This window comes from Argentina anserina, chromosome 3 (genome assembly GCF_933775445.1).
Source record: "Argentina anserina chromosome 3, drPotAnse1.1, whole genome shotgun sequence".
Lineage (NCBI taxonomy): Eukaryota > Viridiplantae > Streptophyta > Magnoliopsida > Rosales > Rosaceae > Argentina > Argentina anserina.
Window position 1 is genome coordinate 30,172,415 of NC_065874.1, and position 22,683 is coordinate 30,195,097.

Sequence of the window (22,683 nt, forward strand, 5' to 3'; positions counted from 1 at the left end):
ATTTCTGTCATTTGAATCGTAATTAGTTTTTTTTTAGAGAATAAAAGGAAAAGTTACCAGAAAGCGCCCTTAGGGTGCCCAACAACTAAAATATCCAAAACTAAGGCAAGATTAGCTTGAGCCGAAACACAGTTACTCCAAACCGTAGGAACAGAAAGCGAGTGACCAAAAACAACAATAGATATAGTTGTTTGTCACTTCATTTCTTGCTTGATCTATTCACAAGGTCAGCTTGTTGGATCATAGATTGGCCAAGTATTGTAGATTGCTTGTTGGCCGGATTATAGATTATGATAACCCCTTTTGTTTACTTGCGGGACACAACCGGCCCATTCCATCCCATCATTCCCATGTCCAGACTAATTCGTCCAGATTAGAAAGGGCTGCTATGCAACTGTTCATCTTTTCAGTTATTGAAGCCAAACGGAAAATGTTCCTTTGTTCTGGCTTGAACTTTGAAGTGTCATCCAATTTCCACACTCTTGAAGTGAGATGGCAGATCCAAGGTGGAGTATTGCTTCCGCAAAAGGGGTCGACCAAGCTAGAAAGCCTGCCCAAAATCATGCAGTTCGTCGTTATAATCTTCTGGTTAATTGAGAGATGTCAAGGACGTCTGACTTGCAAGGGACGGCTTCCAGGGTGCAATGTTTGTTAGTAGCGCAATTGGAGAAAAACAGATACACATTTTCCATTTTATATAACATCGGTGAACATTTATTGGAGAGGACTAAATTCTAGCAACATCAGACTTGTATCTTCTAATCCCTGGAAACCAGGTAAACTCTGGCTTTGATAATAGACCCATTCCCAAGCTTGAACCCAAGACTTACAGGAAACCCGACAACCTGATCCAAAGGAACCCGTGCACCTGAAAACTTGACAACACTTTCCATGTAGTGTGGATGAAACTCAGCACCTCTGGTAGCCTCAAACTGACTAGGTGTTGGGTCAAGAGAGAAGGCCAGCAAGTGCAGTAACCAGACTGACTTAGCCATTCCCAAGAACTGGCTGTAAAACTCACTCCTAGGGTGGTTTCCATCTAAGACCTGCCGTCGCTGATCCAAGTCTCCGAATAATGACTCTTCCATCTTGGGATGAACTATTGCCAAGTACTTGTTTGAGCAGAACTTGCCAAAGGCACACGTGGGCAAAATTCCAAGAAGCTCTGCAGGATCCATGGCCTTCATGTCATGGTATTGAGTGAAGCAATCCCGGCGGTACTGATCCGGGTTGAGAAGTGAAGAGAGGCTACCATCCATGTAGAATGTCTCGTGATCAAAACCTTGGAACATTTTGCTGGAAATGTAGGACTGGAGAGCATACTTGGCATTGCCATTCTGCGTTGTTGTGACAATGGAAGATGTGTTGATTGATGTTGTGGTAGTGGCAGTGACAGTGGCAGCTTCAATGGAATGCACAGCTGCTGCAATGTCCCAATGAGCGGCACGCATGAGAGAGAAGAGTAGTGAAGTGAAGGACTTTGATGCCTCTTTCACTTGGCTCATGGTTGACTCAAACAAATCTGGTGCTGGAGCAGCTACAACTGTAATCACAGTTATCACAGGGCCATTACAAGGCTGCAATTATAATTTCTCAATACAATCACAAAGTCATGGCAGGGGTTTAGAAATTAGTACCTTGAAGTTGACTGCAACCTACCTTCCTCCTTGAGATTGATCTGCCCTTCTTGCCATTATGCCCATTGGAGCCATTAACAACACTGCTGAGCTTTTCCTTGAGGTTATCAACCTCCACTTCCTTAGCCTTGACCTCCTTTTTCAGCTCATCCACCGCGGCCTCATATGGCGCCACGACCTCCCTCATCAGCGTACCACCCGCCATGGCTCCTCCACCTCTATAACCTCCCAAGCTAGAACATCTCCTCCTAAATCTCTCCCTCAACACTCCGAGCTTCCTCAGCTCCCCCACCACCGCCACATCGGCCACCCTCATCTTCTCAGGGTCCCACGGGCTATGCGCCTTCTGCAGGCCAGCATAAGCCCTCTTCATTGCCGAAACTGCATCAAACACTTCCCACATTGCCATCTCTATCTCCATTACCTCCTTCCTTGACCCCTCCTCCTCCCGGACCCTAAACCCTCCTCCATTACCACCAATCTCCTCCTCTTCTTTCACTTCCTCCTCCGGCTCATCTAACTCAAGCTCACTAAAATCATCCTCGTCTCCGGCGCCATTCACAGAGAATGCACCATTAATCCGGCCGGAGCCAAGTGGGTGCAGCAAGCAGGAAGCCGCCACCCTCTGAACCAAATCAGTGAAATTCGAAACCTTTGCCGCCATTACCCTCTTTCTTCCTCACCTTGACCTATACTCCTCTAAATCAATTGTAATGTACCCACAAGAAAATCAAAATAGATGAATCAGATTCAGATTCTTTCAGAGACCATAAACCCAGCAAAACCCATTTCAACAGTTAGTCAGTGAGCTGAAGCTCAATGATTCATCTATTTGACCTATCTAGTGCTCTTCTCAAGAAGAAGAAGAAGAAGAAGAAGAAGAAGACCAAATCCTGACCCAGAAGACCAAATCCTGACTCAAACAATAACCCAGAAGAGCTTAATAATCAAACAAATTAATGACACTAGGCTGAATCTTTTGGTGATGACTCTAAGTTGAAACGAAATGCAGAGAAAAGAAGCAGATTTGGGAAATTAGTATTGGAAGCAAAGTTGAGATCCTTACCTGGTTGTATATGTCGCCGTCCGATTAGAGTGAATGGGAGTACGAGACGGTGCGGAGCTAGCCGAACTGATACTGAACAGCAGTGGAGACTGAGCAAGTAACTGATGAGGGTCAAAACTCAAAAGGAGTACGAAATGATGGGTTGGAAAGCCCAACACTGTTATCTACACAAATACAAAATGATTTTTTTTCTAAATAATTAAAATTATGATGGTTTGAGTAGTGTTGTTATCTTGCTTGGTTTTCTAGTTCCTGTTGTAATTTATTCAGACCAACAAAGGTGATGGTGTGATTATGTGAGTCATTCTCCGAGTAAAGAAGGGCATCATGTCCCCCTCTGCAAGTGTATTACTTGGAAAAATGTTCAAACCTCAAATTCGGAATTAACTTCTTACTCTTATTTCTCGAACTCTACATATACATATTTTCCTTCCATACAATGTCAACAAATTATTAAGAGTGATGATAACTTTAAAGAGAACACAGGACGCTTATAGTTTTACATTTTGATGTCAATAATAATTTCCGACTTCATATAGTAACTTTTTGAATATTGTATCAATAACTTTTGATTTCGTATAGTAACTGTTTGAAAAATGTAACCCAATTCTGACGGATATCAGTAATTTTTTTTAAGAATGACTAGCCAAATTTATTGTCAAATATTAGAGAAGGAGATATCCATGTTCCAAAACAAGACTAGAAATGCTCCTTTTTGTAGGAAACAAAGAAGAACGGATCGATTGAAATTGAAATCAAATCTCTATGTTCCAACTTGTAACTAACATTAGTAGTTGCAAGACATAAGTGTGTGTCCCCTCCCTCCTTTTATTTACGAAAATAGAAACAAACTCACATGTGGAGAATTCATATTTCATCACATAAATGTCAATATCTTATCATGACATCAATGTATGCCATCACACTTTAGCTCTTCGACTCACTGTGAGAAATATATGTATATATAAGAGAATTTTCAGGTCTGGACATCCGTACCTTACGTAAGGTACGGATTCACTGATTCTGGGAACGGCAGGCCGCAACGGTGGGGCAGACTACGACAACCGCACTCCACACCTCTCGGCGGTCCCGTCTGTGCCGATCGGAGCTCCATCGGCGACCCACGGCGGCCGGAATCGCGAAATCGCCGGAATCTGCCCAAAAACTTGATTGTTGCAGATTTCACCCACCGTGGATCACTGATGGAGCTCCAGCCGGCACAGATGGGATCACCGGGAGGTGAGTATTGCGGCTGTGCTGGTCCGCCACGCCGTTGCGGCCTGCCGTCGCCGAAATCGAGGCGTCCGCATCTGAAGAGGCCTAATATATATATATATGAGCGAAGTTATCAAACAAATTGAACAAAACATAGTCATTCAAGACTCTTTAATGTTTAAACGCTCCAGACATGTGATTGAGCCTCCTAGTTGAATAAAAAAAGAATTCTACTACATATATCCCCACATTCATATAAAAAATTCTGCATTTTTCAGATGGACAAGTCAAATAAAGTGACCTTAAATTTGAAAGCTACAAGAGAAAAATAAAAAACCACACTTGAATTTGCCACCTAACTGCCATATAGTAGAGAGACTAAATGGATAAGATCGCAGATTCAGTTGGATATTTCTCTTGAGAAAGTTGGATACTTTATTTGGGTCACAATTTCCACCACACTTGCTCCTCAACACAATAATGCAACTAACAAATATCTGCCCACTTCTAAACCACCATTCGTACCCCCATTTTCTCATATAATTCCCAAACTTTTGTGGAAACAAAAGAGTGGCAAGGAGAAACTATACAGAAGAGAATAATGGAGTGTTGTGGGAGGCCTAACAGGAGTGACGCTCATTTGTCAAAAGAAGAAGAAGCAAAGATTGAGTCCGAGACAAGAGAATACTTCGATGGAGTAACGCCCAAGCGTCACACGAAACCTCAACGCAGCGAACATGCGTCTCAATATGTCGATGTTCTCTCTTTGGATGATAAACAAGAGCCTATTCCTGAACTTGCTGAGTTCCGACGACTCGAAAATGATTCACAGGTTGGTTTTCTTTCTTTTCTCATCTACATAATCTGTTTTCCTCTTAAAACAAAACAAAAAAACTGTTTTCCACAAAAAGATACAATTAATTATCTGCGTCTGCCGGGGGCAATTATCCTAATCGTCGTACTACAAACGCTTGGTTGATGAGTTTTGCAGTGAAATGCATTAATTACGTGTTTCATTTTGAGTATTTGAAGCAGAAATTGGTTGTCAATGGAAGTGAGGTGAGTGAGGAATTTGTGGAGACAGATTACTACGAGGATCTGAACTGCATTGACAAGCAACACCACACAACAGGAACAGGGTTCATCAAGGTACAAAACCCTAGCGACAGAGGTTACCGCCTTGAACCGGATTCAGACACCAGCATTCACGCCTCTTGCCAAGGCAACCCAGCAACTAACGACTGGGTACCAGAAGCTGCTAATGCAGTAAGTTTACGATACACATTTCCATTTTGCGAACTCAGTCCCTTTTCGGCTATCGGAACTGAACCTATGCGACTCTTTTCTTGTTCTAGGTACCTTTTGGTTCAGGCAAGCCAGGCAGAAGTGACAACTAGGGAGAATGTGAATTTCCATCACCTTATAAGAGATCTGCTAATTGCTGCAGATTTCTCCCTGCAATTTGTGACTTTGTAGACCCATTGTTGTGGCCAATAAGTTTATGTTTAATCACCTGTGTGCCATGAATTGATGAGGGTATGTAATAAAGAGAGCTTTATATACTTCTTCCAGTTACAAGAGACTGGAAACAGCTGCTGAATCTATTCATATCAGAAATTACTGCAGATCCCTCTACTGTTTTTTGTTCTTTGATTCTCTTATGAGTTGCATCATAATGTCTTATGGTAAAATACCAGTGCTGTAGTTGATTCACCAAGAGAACATTGCTTAGTACGACTTAAATGGCCAAATAATAGCCACCAGCAAAACAGAACAATGATGACAAATTGCAGAATAACACTGCATTTGAACCATAAATATACGTTGAGCCTCAAAACAGATTAATTTGTCAGCTTGTTAGCAGCTGAAGGGTTTTCTATCTCTGAATCTCAAGTAAAATGGCAAAAACAAATTCTGCCATATCTTACATCAAAATTTGCTAAGCAGGAAAAGTTCCACATAAGGGTAGAAACATTGAGCACTTTAATGGAATTCAGGATTCACTAATATACAACAAGGTATGGCTCATTTCCAGATCCTTCCACATGGTATGTACAAGGAGGAACTGGAGATTTGTACCTTCAAGTTAGGAAGCAGTCATACTCCTGTTACATACAAGCTAGCTGCAAAAACAATGTCACGTTTTACTGCATTTAAAGCCGTCTCCATTTTCTTGTACAGAGCAGAATTACCCATAATAGATGCAGCATTCTTGAATTCACGACATGTCTCATCAAGTCTAACAATGGTGCGCACTATCATGCCTTCAGGAACATCTGTAAGTTCACAAATATCTGCAAATGGTGTGCCCTGCAAATAATAAAGACATGTAAGATAGACTGCTCAGACAAGTCACAGGAATAACTGATGGAATTCTAAGGTCAAACAGTCAAACCATTGCCCACTCATAAACGACTTCAACAAGTCCTGAGATTCTCTTTGGCATACTCCTCGGGATTAATTGGAAGTTTGAAGTAAGCTTGCAGCTCGCCTAGTCTTATTGCTGTATTGTACAATCTGAAATTAACAAACGTCTAGTCATATTCTAATGGTCACTACATTAGTCTTATTTTGAATATTTAATTAATCTTTTAATTTAATTTTTCAAAAAAAAAAAATTTGCTAGGAGTTTGAAATTAAACTAGGTTAGAAAAATGCAGAACAGACCATTTTAATATCAATTATGCCATGCATGTTGTTAACATTTGGATTATGAATACTGAAGTAGGACCCTCATAAACCTCATTTATTGAAACAATCGGCAAGGAGATTGCGTCAAGAATAAAAAATTAAAATTATAGGTCACCACCAAAGAGTTTGCAGTGCTAACATCAAAGCAATAAGCACGGGCAAATCTAGTAGCAAATGTAGCTTCCAAATGCAAGCACACAGTAATACTACCTAAATACCAGGCACATATTTTGTATTCAAGATCTGAGTCTGGAAGTCTTATGACAGAAGAAAAATCAATATGCAAAAGATGGAGAATGACCTCTCTTTCGCCATAGCAAGTTTAGGGGTAAGTGAAGGTTCAGAAGTATTCTTCTGCTGAAAAACAAAAGAAGACATTAATGCCACAGCTTCTTCTGGTTCCAGATCATCTAGCTGGTTCTCAAACAAACATTCAGTGCATATCAACTCCTCCCCAGAATTCATCTCGCATGTGACACGACCTTTTATTTGAACAACAAGGTCAGCATCTATACATCCGATTTCCTTCAGAACATCAATCTGAAAAATATAAAGTCAAATCTTCAGGACCCCATACTTCTGTAGACACATTCTATATCAGCCAAAGCAACACAGAAAGAAATATGCAAATAATGAAAATGTACCCGGCCTTGAAAATCTGGCATCTGCTGAAGTGCTTCATCTGACATTTGATACTTGAGAGCATTAACTTCCTCGCTGTGTTTCTTTATCTCTCTAGCCAACTTGATGTGCTCCTCCAATTTAATACATCCATGACACTTATTTATTTGCCATCTTCTGCAATAAGTTGGTCCATTTGTAATATGTTTCCACAAGATGCATGTCTTTCAACTTCAGATCTGAACCAGGATCACCACAATGAAGGTCAGCTTAAAAGATGAGTTAAGTCTAACAAAATCTCAAATTATCCAAGTTTTCTGCACATTATTAATTTGTTATTTCAACAATCAGACTTATAAACCTAAGTAATAAAACAGAAAAGAGAAAGTAAACATGAAATCCGCTAGTGTGTGATGATTGGACATAAATATGAGGAAGCTATGCACAGCTTTACAATTCTATATGGGTGCAGTAAAGTGTGTGTGTGTGTGTGTGTGTGTGTGTATCAAGTATTAACATTATTATGAAGATATTTCAATAATGAAATTATTTGAGTACAATAGTATATACTTTTTATGTAGGGACACATTAGTGTCAGTCATCAGAACTTGCTTTTCCACACATTGTTATATTGGTTGTAAAATAGACATACCTTTCAATGGATCCAAGGCTGGAGGGTACTTATTTCCATCAGATTTTGTGTCTAATAGCTCTTGCACTGTCTTGGAGTAAGCAGCACTAGTGCTGTCCTCAAGAAGTCTAACTTGGTCAATCTTTATTTTGCGAGTGCATATGTATAAGAAGTCTGTGTTGTCAGCACCTCTAACCCCGTATCTCACCCCACAAGCAGCACCTTGGTGTGGTAATTTTATGTTGATGACACCTGATCCTTTACGAGAAGAAACAGAGGTACAATAATCTTCTTCAAGAGCACGTTTAGATTTTGGTACCATGTAGAAACCCTGAGAAGAATCAGTGTTTTTGGTGTCTTGTAAGTTACCACTAGCCCGGGGATTTTGCAATGTTGCTGGTAGTTCAGGTTTCAGTCCTAGAACGATGTGTTGCTTATTACTAGAAGAAGGTGCTTTCACAACAACTCCAAGTAAGTGATCCTGGGCCTGTTGGAAGAACATCCAGAAAGGTGCACTCGCATAACGACTATAACAAAAAAACAGATAAGAGCTTCATAGACAGAATGGAGTTTACATGTAAATCAAACTGTAAACACATTAACAGTATCACATACTTCAAATCTAACAACATACATATCATCCTAAGTGAGGACTACAAACATTCTTCTGCTCTGAATCTCTTTTGGACCTGTTGTCCACTTCTAGTAGAGCATTCCTTTCAACTTCAGTTTGAAGATCAGAAGCGAGGATGGGATGGCAAAACCTCAATGCAAAATCCCTATTGACTCTGAAAGGCTGTAACTAGTTGAAATATCTACTTTTATCAGTTAATTTTAAAAAGTTGATATCTAACGTACTAATTTCGTTTTAGGCTGAAGATATGGATACCTCAGCTATACAAACACTCATGCTTCATTACATAAAACTTCACTTTTTCAATTTATGTAAATTTCCTCCATGATATCTCCCATCCTCATGCATACAAATCTCAGTGATTTATCAAGCTTTGGCCAGGTTTAATATATGTACAGGATCCTGTAAAGTTGTGGTTAAATTTAGAGTTAAAACAACATAGTCTCAAGTACATGTTTATCTTCTAATCTTAGTTTTAGAAGGTACTCATCAGATGTCAGCAGTCAGCCTGATACAGGTATGTGTGTGTGTGTGTGTGTGTGTGTGTGTGTGTTTTCCATACAAGAAACAGGCACAAAAATCATGCAGGGATTGACATTTATCAAAAGCTTGACACTGGATGTTAGGTCAACAGCTTGACGCCTTACCACAAGGTCCACAATTAGTAATACTCCTAAGAGTACCAACAGAAATCGGATCCACAAGGAGAACAAGGATGGAAATTTTAATAACTAATTACATAATTAAGGACTTACTGATTGTGATTTCATGACAACCACTCTTCCAGGTGTAAGAGATTGTTGGGCAACATGGGACGGCATTACTGCATCCAATATTTCTGTGCTAAGCTTCTCCTCTTCTGAGTACATGTCATAATACTCTTCAATAGCTGGTTCCCCTTTTATGCATCTACAAGAAAATACCCATTACACGAACCGCATAAGACAAAATATAATAAAAGAAATTTCTGTTCATTACTCTCAAGAGATCTATTAATTAACCTTAAACAAAGGGAACCCGTAAACAGTTGGAGTCCAAAAAAGAGATAAAGAATAATTTGTTTCTATTACTGACAAATGCCTAGTATGCTATAACATGTCCACAAGTGGTATAGATGCAACTAGTATTGTAAGATACGCACACTTAGAGCCTAAAATAATTTCCCTAGCATACAACAAAAATCAGCAAATTTCCAACCAGAAAAATGTTTCAAGTTCATTTGAGCAACTGTCTTATATAATTTTAAACCTTGCATGCCTGACAAACTATGCACATGTCATGTCACAAGTTACCAATATACTGAGTGCAACAAGCACATATACAACTATCAAATAACAAATCAGTTTAAAGGGGACTGTGCTGAACCCCATATGTATATATTGTACAATACAAAACAATTAAGCAGATCAGCAATAATCAAGACACCGATGTGAACATACTTGATACTTTTAGTAGGCTGAGCAAGCTTTCGCATCAGAAGTTGCTGCATATCTGGTAGTTTCTTTTGAGCATGGAACTCAGCAAACTTCTTTTCAGCATGTCCTCCACCTGTGGTGATGGTCTCAATCAATATTTGTAAATGAACTCATTATAACAGCAAAGATTGAACTTTGTAAATGGTCTCAATTTTGTTTATTTCTTATGTTCTTTATAAATTGATAGAAATAGGAAATAAACAAATTGTTCGTTTGATTAATCTGAAAATTAGCTTATAAGAAGAAGGTTGTTGGCCATTCGCTGCGAAGAACACAAAAAGGCCATTGCTTTTTATAGGTTCAGCAATGTCTAAAGGGACTTAAATTCTATCCTAGTCAATCTCAATGGAAGGTCTATATTCATCCTAGTGAATCTCAACAGAAATTTAATCCACCACAGATAGAATGCACTTACAGTATAAGATAAGGAAAGTTTTGTAGTGAATCGGTCAACAAGTTAGTCAGAGAAACAGAACAAGCACAGCAAACCAAGAGAAACAACCACAAAGAAAAGAACACAGGAACACAGATTTAAGGTGGTTCAGCAAATAGCTTTGCCTACATCCACCGGACAGAAACACACTTCCACTATATTAATAATGGGTACACAAGAAAGACTAAGAAAACAAGGACTCTCTTCTCTTCCTATCTTTCTCCTCTCTGCCCTCTCTCACCCTCTAACCGAGAATGGAACACACTATGCTCTTTATCTCTGTGATGCCTAAACCTAGAGCATAAGCCCTCCTTATATCGCCATAAGGACAAACATGTTTCCTCACCAAATAGGAATCCTATTCCTAATAGTGATAGGCTATAAAGCCTCCTCCTTCTACAAGTAAACCATCATCAATAAGGATTCCCTATCCTTACTGGAACACCATACTCTAAGAAACCATCTTAGGAAAAACACATGGGCTGGAAACCCAACAAGTTTTTAGGACCTCAAATATACTAAAACAATATATTTCATTTGCTCCCATAGAGCTACAGAACTAACAGAGGTTATGGATGAGAGTATTTACTGTACAGGTCAAAACCCAAAAACTCACTCTATATACATAGTTGAATGTGCTTACTTTTAGCTTCTTCCATCTAGTATATCCAAAATGTATGAATGGGGCTGATATTAAGAAATAGGTACCTTCAACACGAAGAAGATGCATGATCATAATATAAGTAAGCCGAAACTGAGATTCTAGCTTGGTTGCACTTCCAACTATGACATGCTTCAAATAGCTCTCTTCTAGGATTTCATCACGGCACATTACTATCACAGTACCAATTTTATCAAGTCCTCTCCTGCCTGCAAGTGTACTCTCCTGGTAGTAGTTGTCTGAATTCTTTGCCATCAAATTTCCTTAAAGTATCAAAAAACAACCTGCCCAAAATGTTGACACAGGTTAGAGTTCCAGATAGTAAAGTTATAACTAACTACAGCATAGCATAGGAAGATGCACCGTCGCTAATCATCCGTCCATATATAAATATATGCAAAAACACAATTCTTTTCCTCTGATTCCTAATACTTTATTTCTTCATATTGATGCATCGTGCAACACAGAAAACTAGAAGTCGTTTGCAATAAAATTAGACATTTAGGTGCCACAGACCATCTTCTTTTCCACAGTGATAAACAAGTAAACATAACACAACCATTTACAGACAAATTCCTGGGGAACTTGAATCAAATGTGTTTATGAGAAATAGAAATTAAATTACTCAGCTAGATATTAAATATCTTCAATCGACGTCATATATAACGACCTGAGCCAACAGGATTATTCCATTGGACTTGGACTGATCAATGAATGAAAGCACTCAAACTCTCAAAAAGATGAAAGATCACAGAAACATAGAATATTTACCAGGTGAAGATTTTTCTTGTTTAGACAAGTAGTTTTTTACCAAGGAACCAACCCACAAATATTATTATGGCAGTATAAATTAAACTTCCAATTTTAACAATAGTTCCTAAAACAACTCACTGTTCTAGCTGGTGCATTTACTCCCATTGCAAATGTCTGTTGAGAACAGTACCTACAAAAAAAGAAGAAGGAAAAATTACAAAACCAAAATCACCAGAGTAACACAAATTCAATTAGATAAAGAAATATATCAGAGGAAGTTCATAAATATACAGTTACCTGAAACATCGTCGAGGTATCCGGGTTCCAGAGTAACTTTTTAAATAACAAAACATCAATGTCATGAGGCAAATAAAATCCAGAACAGACATTTACCTTTATCACACCTCGACAAAAGAGAATTTCAACAACTTCCTTAACAATTGGAAGAAGTCCTGCATGATGGACCCCAATCCCTCTATGGAGAAGGTTTTGAACTCTGACAACCTGCAGTCGAGAACATATGATGTCTAAAGCCCAAGGTTTTATATTTAACTGAGATAAATTGATCAGTATGCAACTGGACCTGAGGTAAATTCCTATCGGATCCCTTCCGTCGTGAAAATGCTTTGTCGCAGAAAACACGAATCTGACTTTTCTCAGAACTACTTGTGAGGTCAATTCCCGACATGCTATCATATATTTAATTCTATAACTTTCAATCCATATCACAACTGAACTAACCTTGAGAGGACCAAGGTCCAGTCCTTGCTTGAAACTTGGTGGAACAGCCTGTGCAGGGCCACCAATAAGAAGTTGGTGGACCCATTCGCCATTAGAAACACCATCAGGAATAGTTCTTTCTAGAGATTGGGAATCATCCAAGCCTCCTGGACGAAAAGGACGGTTGCTGATGCTTCCGCGTACAAAATCCTTTGCTGGTCCGGCCATGCGTGGCAATGAACCAGACTCTTGTGCTTCTACAGTAAGTTCTGTTTCATCGACCTAAGGAAATACAATTAAGCAAAGTCTGGTACACATTTTGAAAACCTAGATAACAATTGTGAGACTACATTACAACAGTACAACCATTACTACAACTGGGGACCTAATGACATATGGCTCGAAAAGAAAAGAAAATGGCCAACACGACTCGAAAAAGCAAAGAAAAACTAAAGCTCCAATATTGTTAGTTTGTGTCCACTAGTGTAGGCCAAAATTGAAACCTCTCCGCCCTTTTTCAAGAGGGAATGGCTCGGCTTCAGCTGCCTTTCATTTTACTCAATGAACTTTAATAACAAACAATAAGTACCAATGCAGTATGTTCCTGAGTCCTATAGTTAACTAATCATACGTGGTAATAAAAACGCCGAGAGAGCCACACACCTGCACAGATTTGGGCTCCCATTCCCTCCTTCTGATCCATTCTTCTGGCACCTGAACGGCAACTCCCATGTAGGAACAACAACACACCGCGGCAACGACGGCTCCAACGGCACATTCGCCCTGTCAAACCAGTCGAAATCCCACTGCCTCCTGGCCTTTTCCGGTGAAAATACATCGGAATCCAATCTAGGCAACAGATATGTCTCCCCTATATACTCCTTTATCGACTCCGGCGTTTCCCTAGCAAATGCAGGCGGCTGAAACACAATCAAACACATATATCAACTCTAAGATCATGATTTCGTCACTGAACTCCAATCACTCTTCAGTTCAAAAACAAATTTCCTATAATATATTAGTAATGAAACTATTACTACTAGAATTCGATGAATAAAGCCAAACCCTAGCGATTTAAGAAACTGAGAGGACATGAATTGAAAAGCAATTGAATCGGTAGGGGGAGGAGGACTGACCAGAACGAAATCGGGGAGAGACTTGACGGGGTCGGAGCGCTCGGAGGTGAAGAGAAGCTCGAGCCTGATGTGGCCGCTGTGGCCGGAGAACCCGACCCGGAATGAGAGCTCCTTCGCGGCTTCTATCGGATCCATTTTTTAGTGTGGGAATGTTTTTTTGTGGAGTGTTTGAGGGGTTTTGAAGTCGGGTTTTCGGATTGAGAATGACGCGTTTGATTGTGGCGGGTTTTGTTTATTCGGGTCGCTGGCTTCAGTGTCACTCATTTGGTGTGTATCGGCCGGGACTGTGCACAAGGCAATCGGAGGAATTTGAAATTACTCGTTTCTCACAGTCGCGCGTGTCCTCTGCGTTTTTTTATTCTAAATTTCCCGTCATAAATTCTTTGAAAATTTTTATACACTCCGTTATACTCTTAATACACACAGTTACTTAATACACCGTCAATTAAGTCGGCAACACGTAATGATATAATGACGTGAAAATTGATAAAATATGGTAAATATTTTGTTAAGAGAGCTTATCATGCTCCTTTTGCTAATTCTCCCAAGCTTCAAGCCTCTAAATATACCTATGGGGAAGTTATTTTAGAAGAAGTTATGGAAAACACTAATTCCTAACACAACAAAGATACACATTAGAGAGTCTATCTTGATATTCTACCCTCTTTAAATAGTTTGAGAGTTGTTGTTTTTGTGCGGAAGCGTAACAAGTATGAAGTACCAAAAACTTAAGAAAAGATAAATAGACAGAGAAACAAAGATTTACGTGGTTCACCCCAAAATCAAAGGGTTATATCCACGGGCAGAAACAATGAGGAGATTCCACTAATATCAAAAAGGAGATTACAAGGTGTTTATCACTCAAACTCAATATCTCAATAGCACCCAAATGCACTCACTAAAGAGAAAACACCAAATAGAAGAACAACTTCTATAGAACCTTAAACTGCGGCTACTTCTCTATAACCCCAAAGATGCGGCTCTCTTTATTTCTCTCTACAATACTGTTGGTAAAGCATGTATTTATATTGTTAGACAACAACCTAAACCTAATAGGGTTAGGTCATAATATGGGTTTAATACAAAAGATAATTGATGGGCTTATTAATTTAAACCACAACCAACAGTTGTGGACTATAAGGCTTGTGTGTTATGTCTACTCTCTATCTTAGTTGCAACTGTGATTTTATACATGAGATTATGCATCTAACCTGGTGCTGCAACAAGTGTGTTACATGGGCTGGAGTAATAGAATTGAATGTGATTTGGTGGTTGGACCAATGTGCCAAGGAGTTGAGTTTAACATGCTTTGGTGAACTTCTTTTCAAATTTTGGAGTGTGTGGAAAGAACGAAATGAAAGAATTTGGAATGATAAGATCTTCTTTGCTTCATGTATTGGAATTATACTCAATCTCAAGTTTCAAGAATTCAGGTTCCATACTAAACAACCCTAAGGTTTTGTAGTGGTAAAAACATAAGGATCAGGTGAACCCTTTGGTTGTTTAAAAATCAACATTGATGAAACTTTTCATCACAATTCTAGGAAAGATGGTCTAGGATTTGTGATCAGGGATGAGAAGGGGTACTATGCTAGCAAATGGTGCTCACCCTCATTTTGGACTATTGTCACCATAAGACGCAAGAGTTCTAGCATGTCAATGTGTTATCTTACTTGAGAGGTAATATGAAGATATTAGTTATAGCCTAGCCTCTCAATCAAGATTGAAGATTGTGTATACCAACAGAAAGGGCAACTCTATTGCACACCAGCTTACAGCCTATGCTAGTTTTATCAGTCAAGATGTTTTTTTATTTTTCTGCTCCCGTTTTCCTTCAAGCCGTTATTGCAGGAGTTTTATAGCTGTATTTGGTTCTCTTTATGTTTCTTCTTTATTATATAGTTGGCCACTTTGATAAAAAAATCATTTCAATATTTTACTCAATACACACTCCAAACTACCCTTATGCTAAAAACGTATTAAATATATCATATTATTTATATAACTATAATATATTCGATTTAAAAAAAATCAGAATTTGTTATTAGTTTCGTGTACAAACTTCATTCCATTTTTAAAAGATCATTAGTCATTTGATAATTAAATTAAAATAACTAAGCAACATAATGCTTCATCATATATATAACGAAGAATACATACCTTACTTGAAGATTGTTAAAATAGGTCTGGAGAATTGTGATTTGTTGAGTAGTGGTCCAATGATGAAGGACCATCCAAGAAGAAGTAGAAAAATGCATCTAGGTTTACAAATGTATTCACTACAAAAAAAACATAGGTAAAAGCCACAAAAGTATGGATTTGTGGCCTTTAATGGTGTGGCCATTGTGAAAATATCTCACATTTGCATTCAAATGTGGCAATTTTGATTATTATTTGATAGGAGCACAAAGTGTGACGTTCTTAATGTGTTTATGCCATATTCTTACTATTTGTTACTTCTATTTAGTATGTTTTAGTTTCTTTTGTATGAATAAGTGTCTAGGTAGAGCTTATATCGATTATGAGTGAATTGATGATGAAATCGTGCTAAGTGTTAAGAATCATTGTTGAGATATGATTATTTGTTCGAGTAGGATTCATCCTTTCCTTTTTATTTGTTTCTAACATACTTATGCTTATTAGGAAATATAAATTCATGTTGGAGAATGAAACCAATCCTAGTTGCGCAAGGAATAAGGAGAGGTCGTGCGACATTGATGGTTTCCTATTGGGAGTTAGATTCTAAAACCAAGTTGGAGATGGATTTCCAAGGTGTATATGAAGATATTTTCGTGCATATAAATCAGAATTAATAAAGGAGAACAAGATATTCACTTAAAAGCCCAATCCATACAAGAATCAAAATGTTGTCAAGATTCGTAGTCTAATTTCTACGGGCTCCCCTGGACAGCTCCGATCGAATTAGAAGAGGTACCATATATGGATAGAAAGCTGTGTGAATCTAGTTTATGTAGGATTTAGAATCATTACTCGGAGGTCCAGTGAGCTCGGCATAATTATCTCAGTCATTGATTTGCTTTTGATTCAAGGGCTATGAGAGAAACTTGGGACCTTGTTTCTCTTACATATAGAGCACAAATCTATATTAGAATCACCATAAATTCATGCACCAAATAATGTCAAAAAAGACATGTAACAAATTAATGAGAAGAGGTAAGAAAGTCAAAGAAGGCATGCATCAAATTAATGAGAAAATGTAAGAAATTCAAACAATGCTGCAACAATTAAGATTTTTGTTGCCTCCCTAATTCAAAGGAAGAAATTTGTACAAAAAATCTAACTTTGACGGACTCCCCTTGACAACTCATAATGAGTCAGACAATGCATGATATATAGATAGAAAGCTATGGAAGTCTATTTTCAAATGCCGTTTGAATCAGCTCAATACCTATTTTCTAGAGAAAGTTATGACCACAACAAGGCACAAAGGTCATATCTGCCAAATTGAGAAAATTTAGGAAACCTAAACCAATTTGGTTTCAACTTTGTGGACTTTGTGATCAGCCTCCCTTGGGTTTCTTCCTCTATATATAACACCTCATTTCCACACAAAAAAATCATCAACCTTGCACACAAGTATAGCCAAAGCTTTGCCCAAACACTTTCATTCACCAAGAACCATAAAATCCGAATTCATCACCCTTCACCATATTTTCTGTCCAAAGCTTGGGAGCCTAGGATACCATACTCTTGAAGATTTCGTGCTACCTTTCTAAGGAACCTTGGGAGGAGAATTATAAAGTGTAACTCTATGATCTTCATGTTTAGTTTTCGGGTTTTTATGTTCTTGTTCTTGGATGATTTATGTATAGGTTTTGTTAACGTTATTTTTTTATTCTTGTCTATGAGGTATTTGTAACTTTTTAATGACATGATGAATTAAGGTTTTCGATTTTAATTCAATGATTTTAGGTTTTATTCCATGAGTCTATGTTTATTTATGTTCTCGATTAATTTTCGGTATGTTCTTATATTGCATGTGTGATTAAGACAACTAGTTAATGTCGCATATGTTAATCATTCAAAGTTAAAAACGATTTTGATACAAGTAGTTGATTAATTGTTTTGTTCTTTGTTCTTCCACCGATTATGATCTTAAATTAGATATTTGATAAGTGCTTAAACATGTTGATTTCTCTATGTGATACGTAATTGCATAATAAATTGGTATGTTAGATGTTGTTGCAAGACAAGTAGTTGAGCTCGATAGTATCCATGTATTAGGAACCAAGTAGGAACTTGATGCATGATCGAACTTAAGATGAACTATGATACCTACGGCATGAACATGATTGAGAATAGATTTCGATGGCTTTGTTCTTATGTGATTTGTTTGGTGATTGCTTATGTTGGTTGGTTGATCACATGTATATATTAGTTTAAGATTTATTTCTGTTTTTGATACCGATCCTATATCCCAAAATCCTCAAACTCTTATGAATTCGTTGTTAAATATTTGTGATTCTTTGCCATGGATGGATCCCCGGTTTGTGAACGATACTCTCTTGCTTTATACTACTAACGATGCTTACCATCTCGAGTAATCAAACCGATCATTATTATAATTTAATTGTCACATTTGCATCAAAATTGTGACATTTAGTTACAATGGCCACATGGGTAACACCCACATATTAGCCACATTTAAATGTACTTATTGCTAACTTTTTTTTGTAGTGATTCCACCATTAAATTTTTTTTTCTATTATGTGTATTTTGGTCATTTAACCTACCCGTAAAATCAAATTGAGAAAGATTACACTAAGGGATGTGTAGTAAGATATTAGTATAGTGTATACAACAATTCTCAAATTGTTTTTACTTTGCAAAGAAGACAATAATTCTTTTTTTGAAGTGCAAATCGATATGATCATCATGGAATTACAAAGACACATATCCAATAAATTTACAATTGATGAATACTACTAAAGATAAATATAAAATCAAAAATAGATTCTACTCCTAAATCTGTCGTAAGGTGGTTGTGTTACAAAGTTACAAACAACTTCATCCATGTCAAAACATGGTGTAACATCATGTGGTAGCCGGGGTAATGACTCCACAATAATAAACAACACTTGATCTTCAGTGGGGTTGATGTTATTCATAGCTCAGTTCTTGACAAGGATGATGTTGTTGGGTCATCAATAGGCCGGTTATCACCTAAAGGGGACAAGTTATCCTCTAAAAGAGATTCGACTAATTCTCAGGAGACTTGTATAAGATTGGTTTTTTCTTATTTAAAACTTACAGTTTATGAAGTTTCTACTGTTCTATGAGGCATTAATGTGGTTAAGACTTGGTCTCTCCTAACATCATATTCTATGTCTATTCAGTTCGAAAAGGGCAGTGCATGTTATAGTATAACAGCAACAACTGGGATTGCAGCAACTTCGAATTGACAGTCAATCAACTTCTCCATATTTGCAAGCTTATGTTAGCCCTCGCCGTCTTCCTCCGCATATGGGATTTCCAAATACTCACTTGTTTGAGACAACTGGTCTTATCTATTCTCAATAATAATTTTGTGCTAATAGTGTTGGGATTACCTCACATCACTTCATTCCTATTGTGCATATGACAATGAGTCCATCATCTCATTATATATGAGACCAAATGTACTTCAGCCATTGATACAACCCCCATATACTCGATTGGATCATCATTATGTGGAGGAAACTGCCTTTGGCCCTAGGGTAATAAAGCTATAATATGTATCAGGTTCATGTCCCCTCACCAACTGCAAGAGGTGCTTATGGTTGACATCATGTTCCATCTTTAGAGCATGTGATGTATTAGCAATCAAGATCCTTGGAATTTGTGCCACAACACTCATCTTCCACCTCTTATACATACCAAAATTCAACTAAAAAAGGAACCCTACACAAATAGAGATTCCTTTGGTGGCAGTGCAAAACTAAATACATAAATATAGAAATGCACTTGGAGGATGAAATTTAGCAGCCACGAGCTAATTTAAACAAATATCTTAGTCCATATCATAACAATATTCCAAAGGTCAGGAAAATGTGTTTTTATATTTTGTTTACCCATTGATTAGTTACTTAGTTGGACATCATAATTTTTGTTCTATATCTTGTGGTAATGGGATCAGCCCAAGAACAAATTAAGTAAGACCTTCAAGTTGTTGCTGAAAGTGTAACTGTCTCACTTTTTCAAGTAACTTCACAATCAAAACTTGATTTTAATGACAACAATGAGTTTGCATATGATTCCAACCATGATGAAGGTCAAATTAGTACCTCAAGCATGCAACATAGCATTGAGGTTGATTGTTTAAGAACTCATATGTCTATTTGAGGATGTGCATAAATAATTTACTTAGATTTATGCATTTTTCGCTCATTATATTCCAAGCTTTTTTCAACTCTAGGTTTCTAAATTTCGTTTTCAATTTGTCTCACCCTCCCGATTCCTGCTAACTATTCTTTTGCCCATACTAGTAATAGTGACGACAATACATGGCTTACGGGAAAACAACCTCCAAGAGTAGTACATTCCCCCGTTCAAGATTTGGATTGAGGAGAGATCTCATCCCATGTTAATCTAATTAGTATTTTTAATATTATAATCTACTAATCTATCCCGACAATAGTCAAGAATTTATAAAGAACTTTGTAATTTTGATGTTTTGAATTTTCTATGTAATCCAACCATGTCTAAACTTCGGAGAAATAATTGCTCATCATTCATCCAAATAAGAAGAAGACGACAATTTTTTGTTAAAGCATTTTGGTGATCATTCCAACTTGAGGGGTCGGTGAGTAATTTATATATGTTTGTGTTGGTCTTGTAGATAGTGTTCTTTTTAGCCATCCTCCTAATAAAACTTGACTGACGTTTTCATAACAAAAAAAAATAGAGGAGAAGCATCTCATCGGTAGCAAAATATGCATGAGGGTAGCACACTTATAGAGTTGAAGTGTGGTTATCAAACTAATTGAGGCACCATATTCAGACAATAACATTGTGCATTTGTAATTAACCTTAAACATAGATGGATGCGTTCTTTTTAAAGCCTTATAAAAGAGATATTAACATCTACTTCATCAACTTGTGTTTCGTAAACATTTAAAATTACAATTTGAAGAAAAAAAAACCATATCGCCGAGATAGACTAAAGCCACCATGATCTCATGTTTGGTGACACCGAATGAAGGGGCGGTGTGACCATGTTTTCATTGTGTTGGTCATCTAACATGTAATAAATCAATTGGGGTCAGAGGTCAAGAAGGAAGTTGTTTAAATGTGGATTTAGAAGGATTTTGTTTTTATGTATTGCACATCATTAATTTGAGCAACATGGCGAATATGTTATATATTGAGTCAAGAATAATGACACTATAATGTTCAGAGTCGAGGCAAGATGATGTGTTGGCGAAGGTTGGTTCGAGTTTAGCCTTTGTTGACTTGACCCTTATGGTAGAGGTTGATGTAGAGATCAATCTTTGTGCGGCTAGCAGTAAGGCTGGTTAAGGCGTCGGTTTTTTGTGGATGTGATGTCGGCTAATGGGTGAGGGTGGTGATTGTATAAGACTTACTCAATTTTTTGTGCAGACCCTTGAGTTGTACTATTATGTCGAACTTGCCTATCAGGCATACCAATAATTAAGTAGATTGGTTAGATAAATCTTGTTCAATTTCTATGTAATATGTGATGAGTTCGAGATAAACTTGTACCAATCGCAATATTCAACTTTTGTTTAACTATTATTATTTTTAAATACATTTCTCTCGGCTCTATATACACATGTATTGTGACATCTTATAAGCTCGCTTTGTAATATCAAACGGGAACACAATTAGTGAATAGATACTTATCAAAAGAACATAAGTAAATAAACATAACATATGTTCCCGTTTGTAATTCAACTCACAAACCTATTGGTTGTTTGGAAATGATAGCGGAGTAGTACACAATAGACTATTGTCACATTTGTTATATCATCATTGTTTTTCATCGTAAGAAATAATTGCATTAATACTCAAGGACATTACATCTTAGGGGCTAATATGGCCTCGTCAAAAACCATGCCCGATCAATCAAGTAAAAAAGAGTACCACACTCTTGAATCAACTAGAATAACATCAACAAAAACATATCTTCAAATCTTCAATAAGAACTTTATGAAGCCATGAAGGTTTGCAAACTGCATTCTTGGCCACTATGTGCGCCGTTACTTTAACAATAACATTTGTTACTAGGGGTGGGAGTTGATACCGAAAAAATAGTACCGAAACCAACCGTCCCGTACCGAATACCGACGGGTAGGGACGAATCGATAAAATTTATTCGTTCCGTACCGAACTTACTATTGAAATTTTATAAACGGTTCGGTTCGGTATATGTATAGTTCGTACTATATATATAATATATTAAATCTATGCATTTTTAATGTTTTTTGTATTATTTTTAAGTATACATTGTACTTTTAAAGACTTATGATATTAATTTACATTAACTAATAGTTATAAATAGATAGAAATACATGCAAAAATGTACAATTTTACTGAACTGAACTCATCCCGAATCGATATGTACGAGTTCGATTAAGTATTAAATTTTAAATTTACAATGCCAAACTAAAACCGAAACTGAATAAATTATCGATATTGATATCGACCGAATCCCGAACCGAATCGAACCATCCCTATTTGAGTTCTATTTGACTATTTGTTACCCTTTCAAAAATTAAATAAAAAAGAGACCAACAAAATCCAATTAGTGTACCACGTGTCTAAAAGTTGGAGGGGTAGTCGATTGGCGTAACCTAGGCTGCATGGAATCGGAAGCGGGGACGTGAAAGCGAAGCGTTTGGAAGCGCGGAAGCGTTTTTTTTCAAAATTTCTTGGAAGCAGGGACGTTTCGGAAACGCGGAATAAAATAATATATAATTAAATATATTAACTTGTATATATAATATTACAAAAAAAATAGCATATGTTATACTTACCATCAAGTAGTGAT

The 22,683-nt window shown here is 37.4% G+C and overlaps 3 protein-coding genes across 4 annotated transcripts; 1 reads left to right on the forward strand and 2 right to left on the reverse strand.

The window, feature by feature from the left end:
- Positions 1-682: 682 nt before the first annotated feature.
- On the reverse strand, positions 683-2,821 carry LOC126787606 (protein GRAVITROPIC IN THE LIGHT 1-like). Its single transcript, XM_050513466.1, has 3 exons — positions 2,704-2,821; positions 1,638-2,336; positions 683-1,543 (listed from the first exon to the last, which is right to left on the reverse strand). The coding sequence occupies exons 2-3, from the start codon at positions 2,299-2,301 to the stop codon at positions 759-761; spliced, it is 1,449 nt and encodes a 482-aa protein (XP_050369423.1). The 5' UTR covers positions 2,302-2,336; positions 2,704-2,821; the 3' UTR covers positions 683-758.
- A 1,577-nt stretch (positions 2,822-4,398) lies between these two features.
- On the forward strand, positions 4,399-5,543 carry LOC126787611 (uncharacterized). 2 transcript variants are annotated; one of them, XM_050513472.1, is made up of 3 exons: positions 4,399-4,750; positions 4,951-5,184; positions 5,274-5,543. In XM_050513472.1, the coding sequence occupies exons 1-3, from the start codon at positions 4,520-4,522 to the stop codon at positions 5,313-5,315; spliced, it is 507 nt and encodes a 168-aa protein (XP_050369429.1). In that variant the 5' UTR covers positions 4,399-4,519; the 3' UTR covers positions 5,316-5,543. The 2 variants fall into 2 exon arrangements, with proteins under 2 accessions (XP_050369429.1, XP_050369430.1); XM_050513473.1 differs by having other exon boundaries at positions 4,430-4,750; positions 4,954-5,184.
- A 335-nt stretch (positions 5,544-5,878) lies between these two features.
- LOC126787456 (DExH-box ATP-dependent RNA helicase DExH11) lies at positions 5,879-13,944 on the reverse strand. Its single transcript, XM_050513339.1, is given in 20 exon segments — positions 5,879-6,228; positions 6,314-6,347; positions 6,349-6,435; positions 6,911-7,149; positions 7,254-7,394; positions 7,396-7,469; positions 7,883-8,348; positions 9,251-9,404; positions 9,935-10,022; positions 10,025-10,043; positions 11,047-11,278; positions 11,280-11,343; positions 11,952-11,992; positions 11,994-12,007; positions 12,211-12,321; positions 12,401-12,514; positions 12,559-12,819; positions 13,201-13,223; positions 13,226-13,457; positions 13,674-13,944. Coding segments are annotated over 20 exon segments (2,742 nt in total). The 5' UTR covers positions 13,809-13,944; the 3' UTR covers positions 5,879-6,015.
- Positions 13,945-22,683: the final 8,739 nt, after the last annotated feature.

Excerpts from the sequence above, each read along its gene's own strand:
- LOC126787606 (XM_050513466.1), bottom strand. The coding sequence starts at position 2,301 with ATGGCGGCAAAGGTTTCGAATTTCACTGATTTGGTTCAGAGGGTGGCG. Across the intron at positions 1,544-1,637 it reads AGGTTGCAGTCAACTTCAAG|TTGTAGCTGCTCCAGCACCA; the intron begins GTACTAATTTCT and ends CTGTGATTACAG.
- LOC126787611 (XM_050513472.1), top strand. The coding sequence starts at position 4,520 with ATGGAGTGTTGTGGGAGGCCTAACAGGAGTGACGCTCATTTGTCAAAA. Across the intron at positions 4,751-4,950 it reads GACTCGAAAATGATTCACAG|CAGAAATTGGTTGTCAATGG; the intron begins GTTGGTTTTCTT and ends GAGTATTTGAAG. Across the intron at positions 5,185-5,273 it reads TACCAGAAGCTGCTAATGCA|GTACCTTTTGGTTCAGGCAA; the intron begins GTAAGTTTACGA and ends TTCTTGTTCTAG.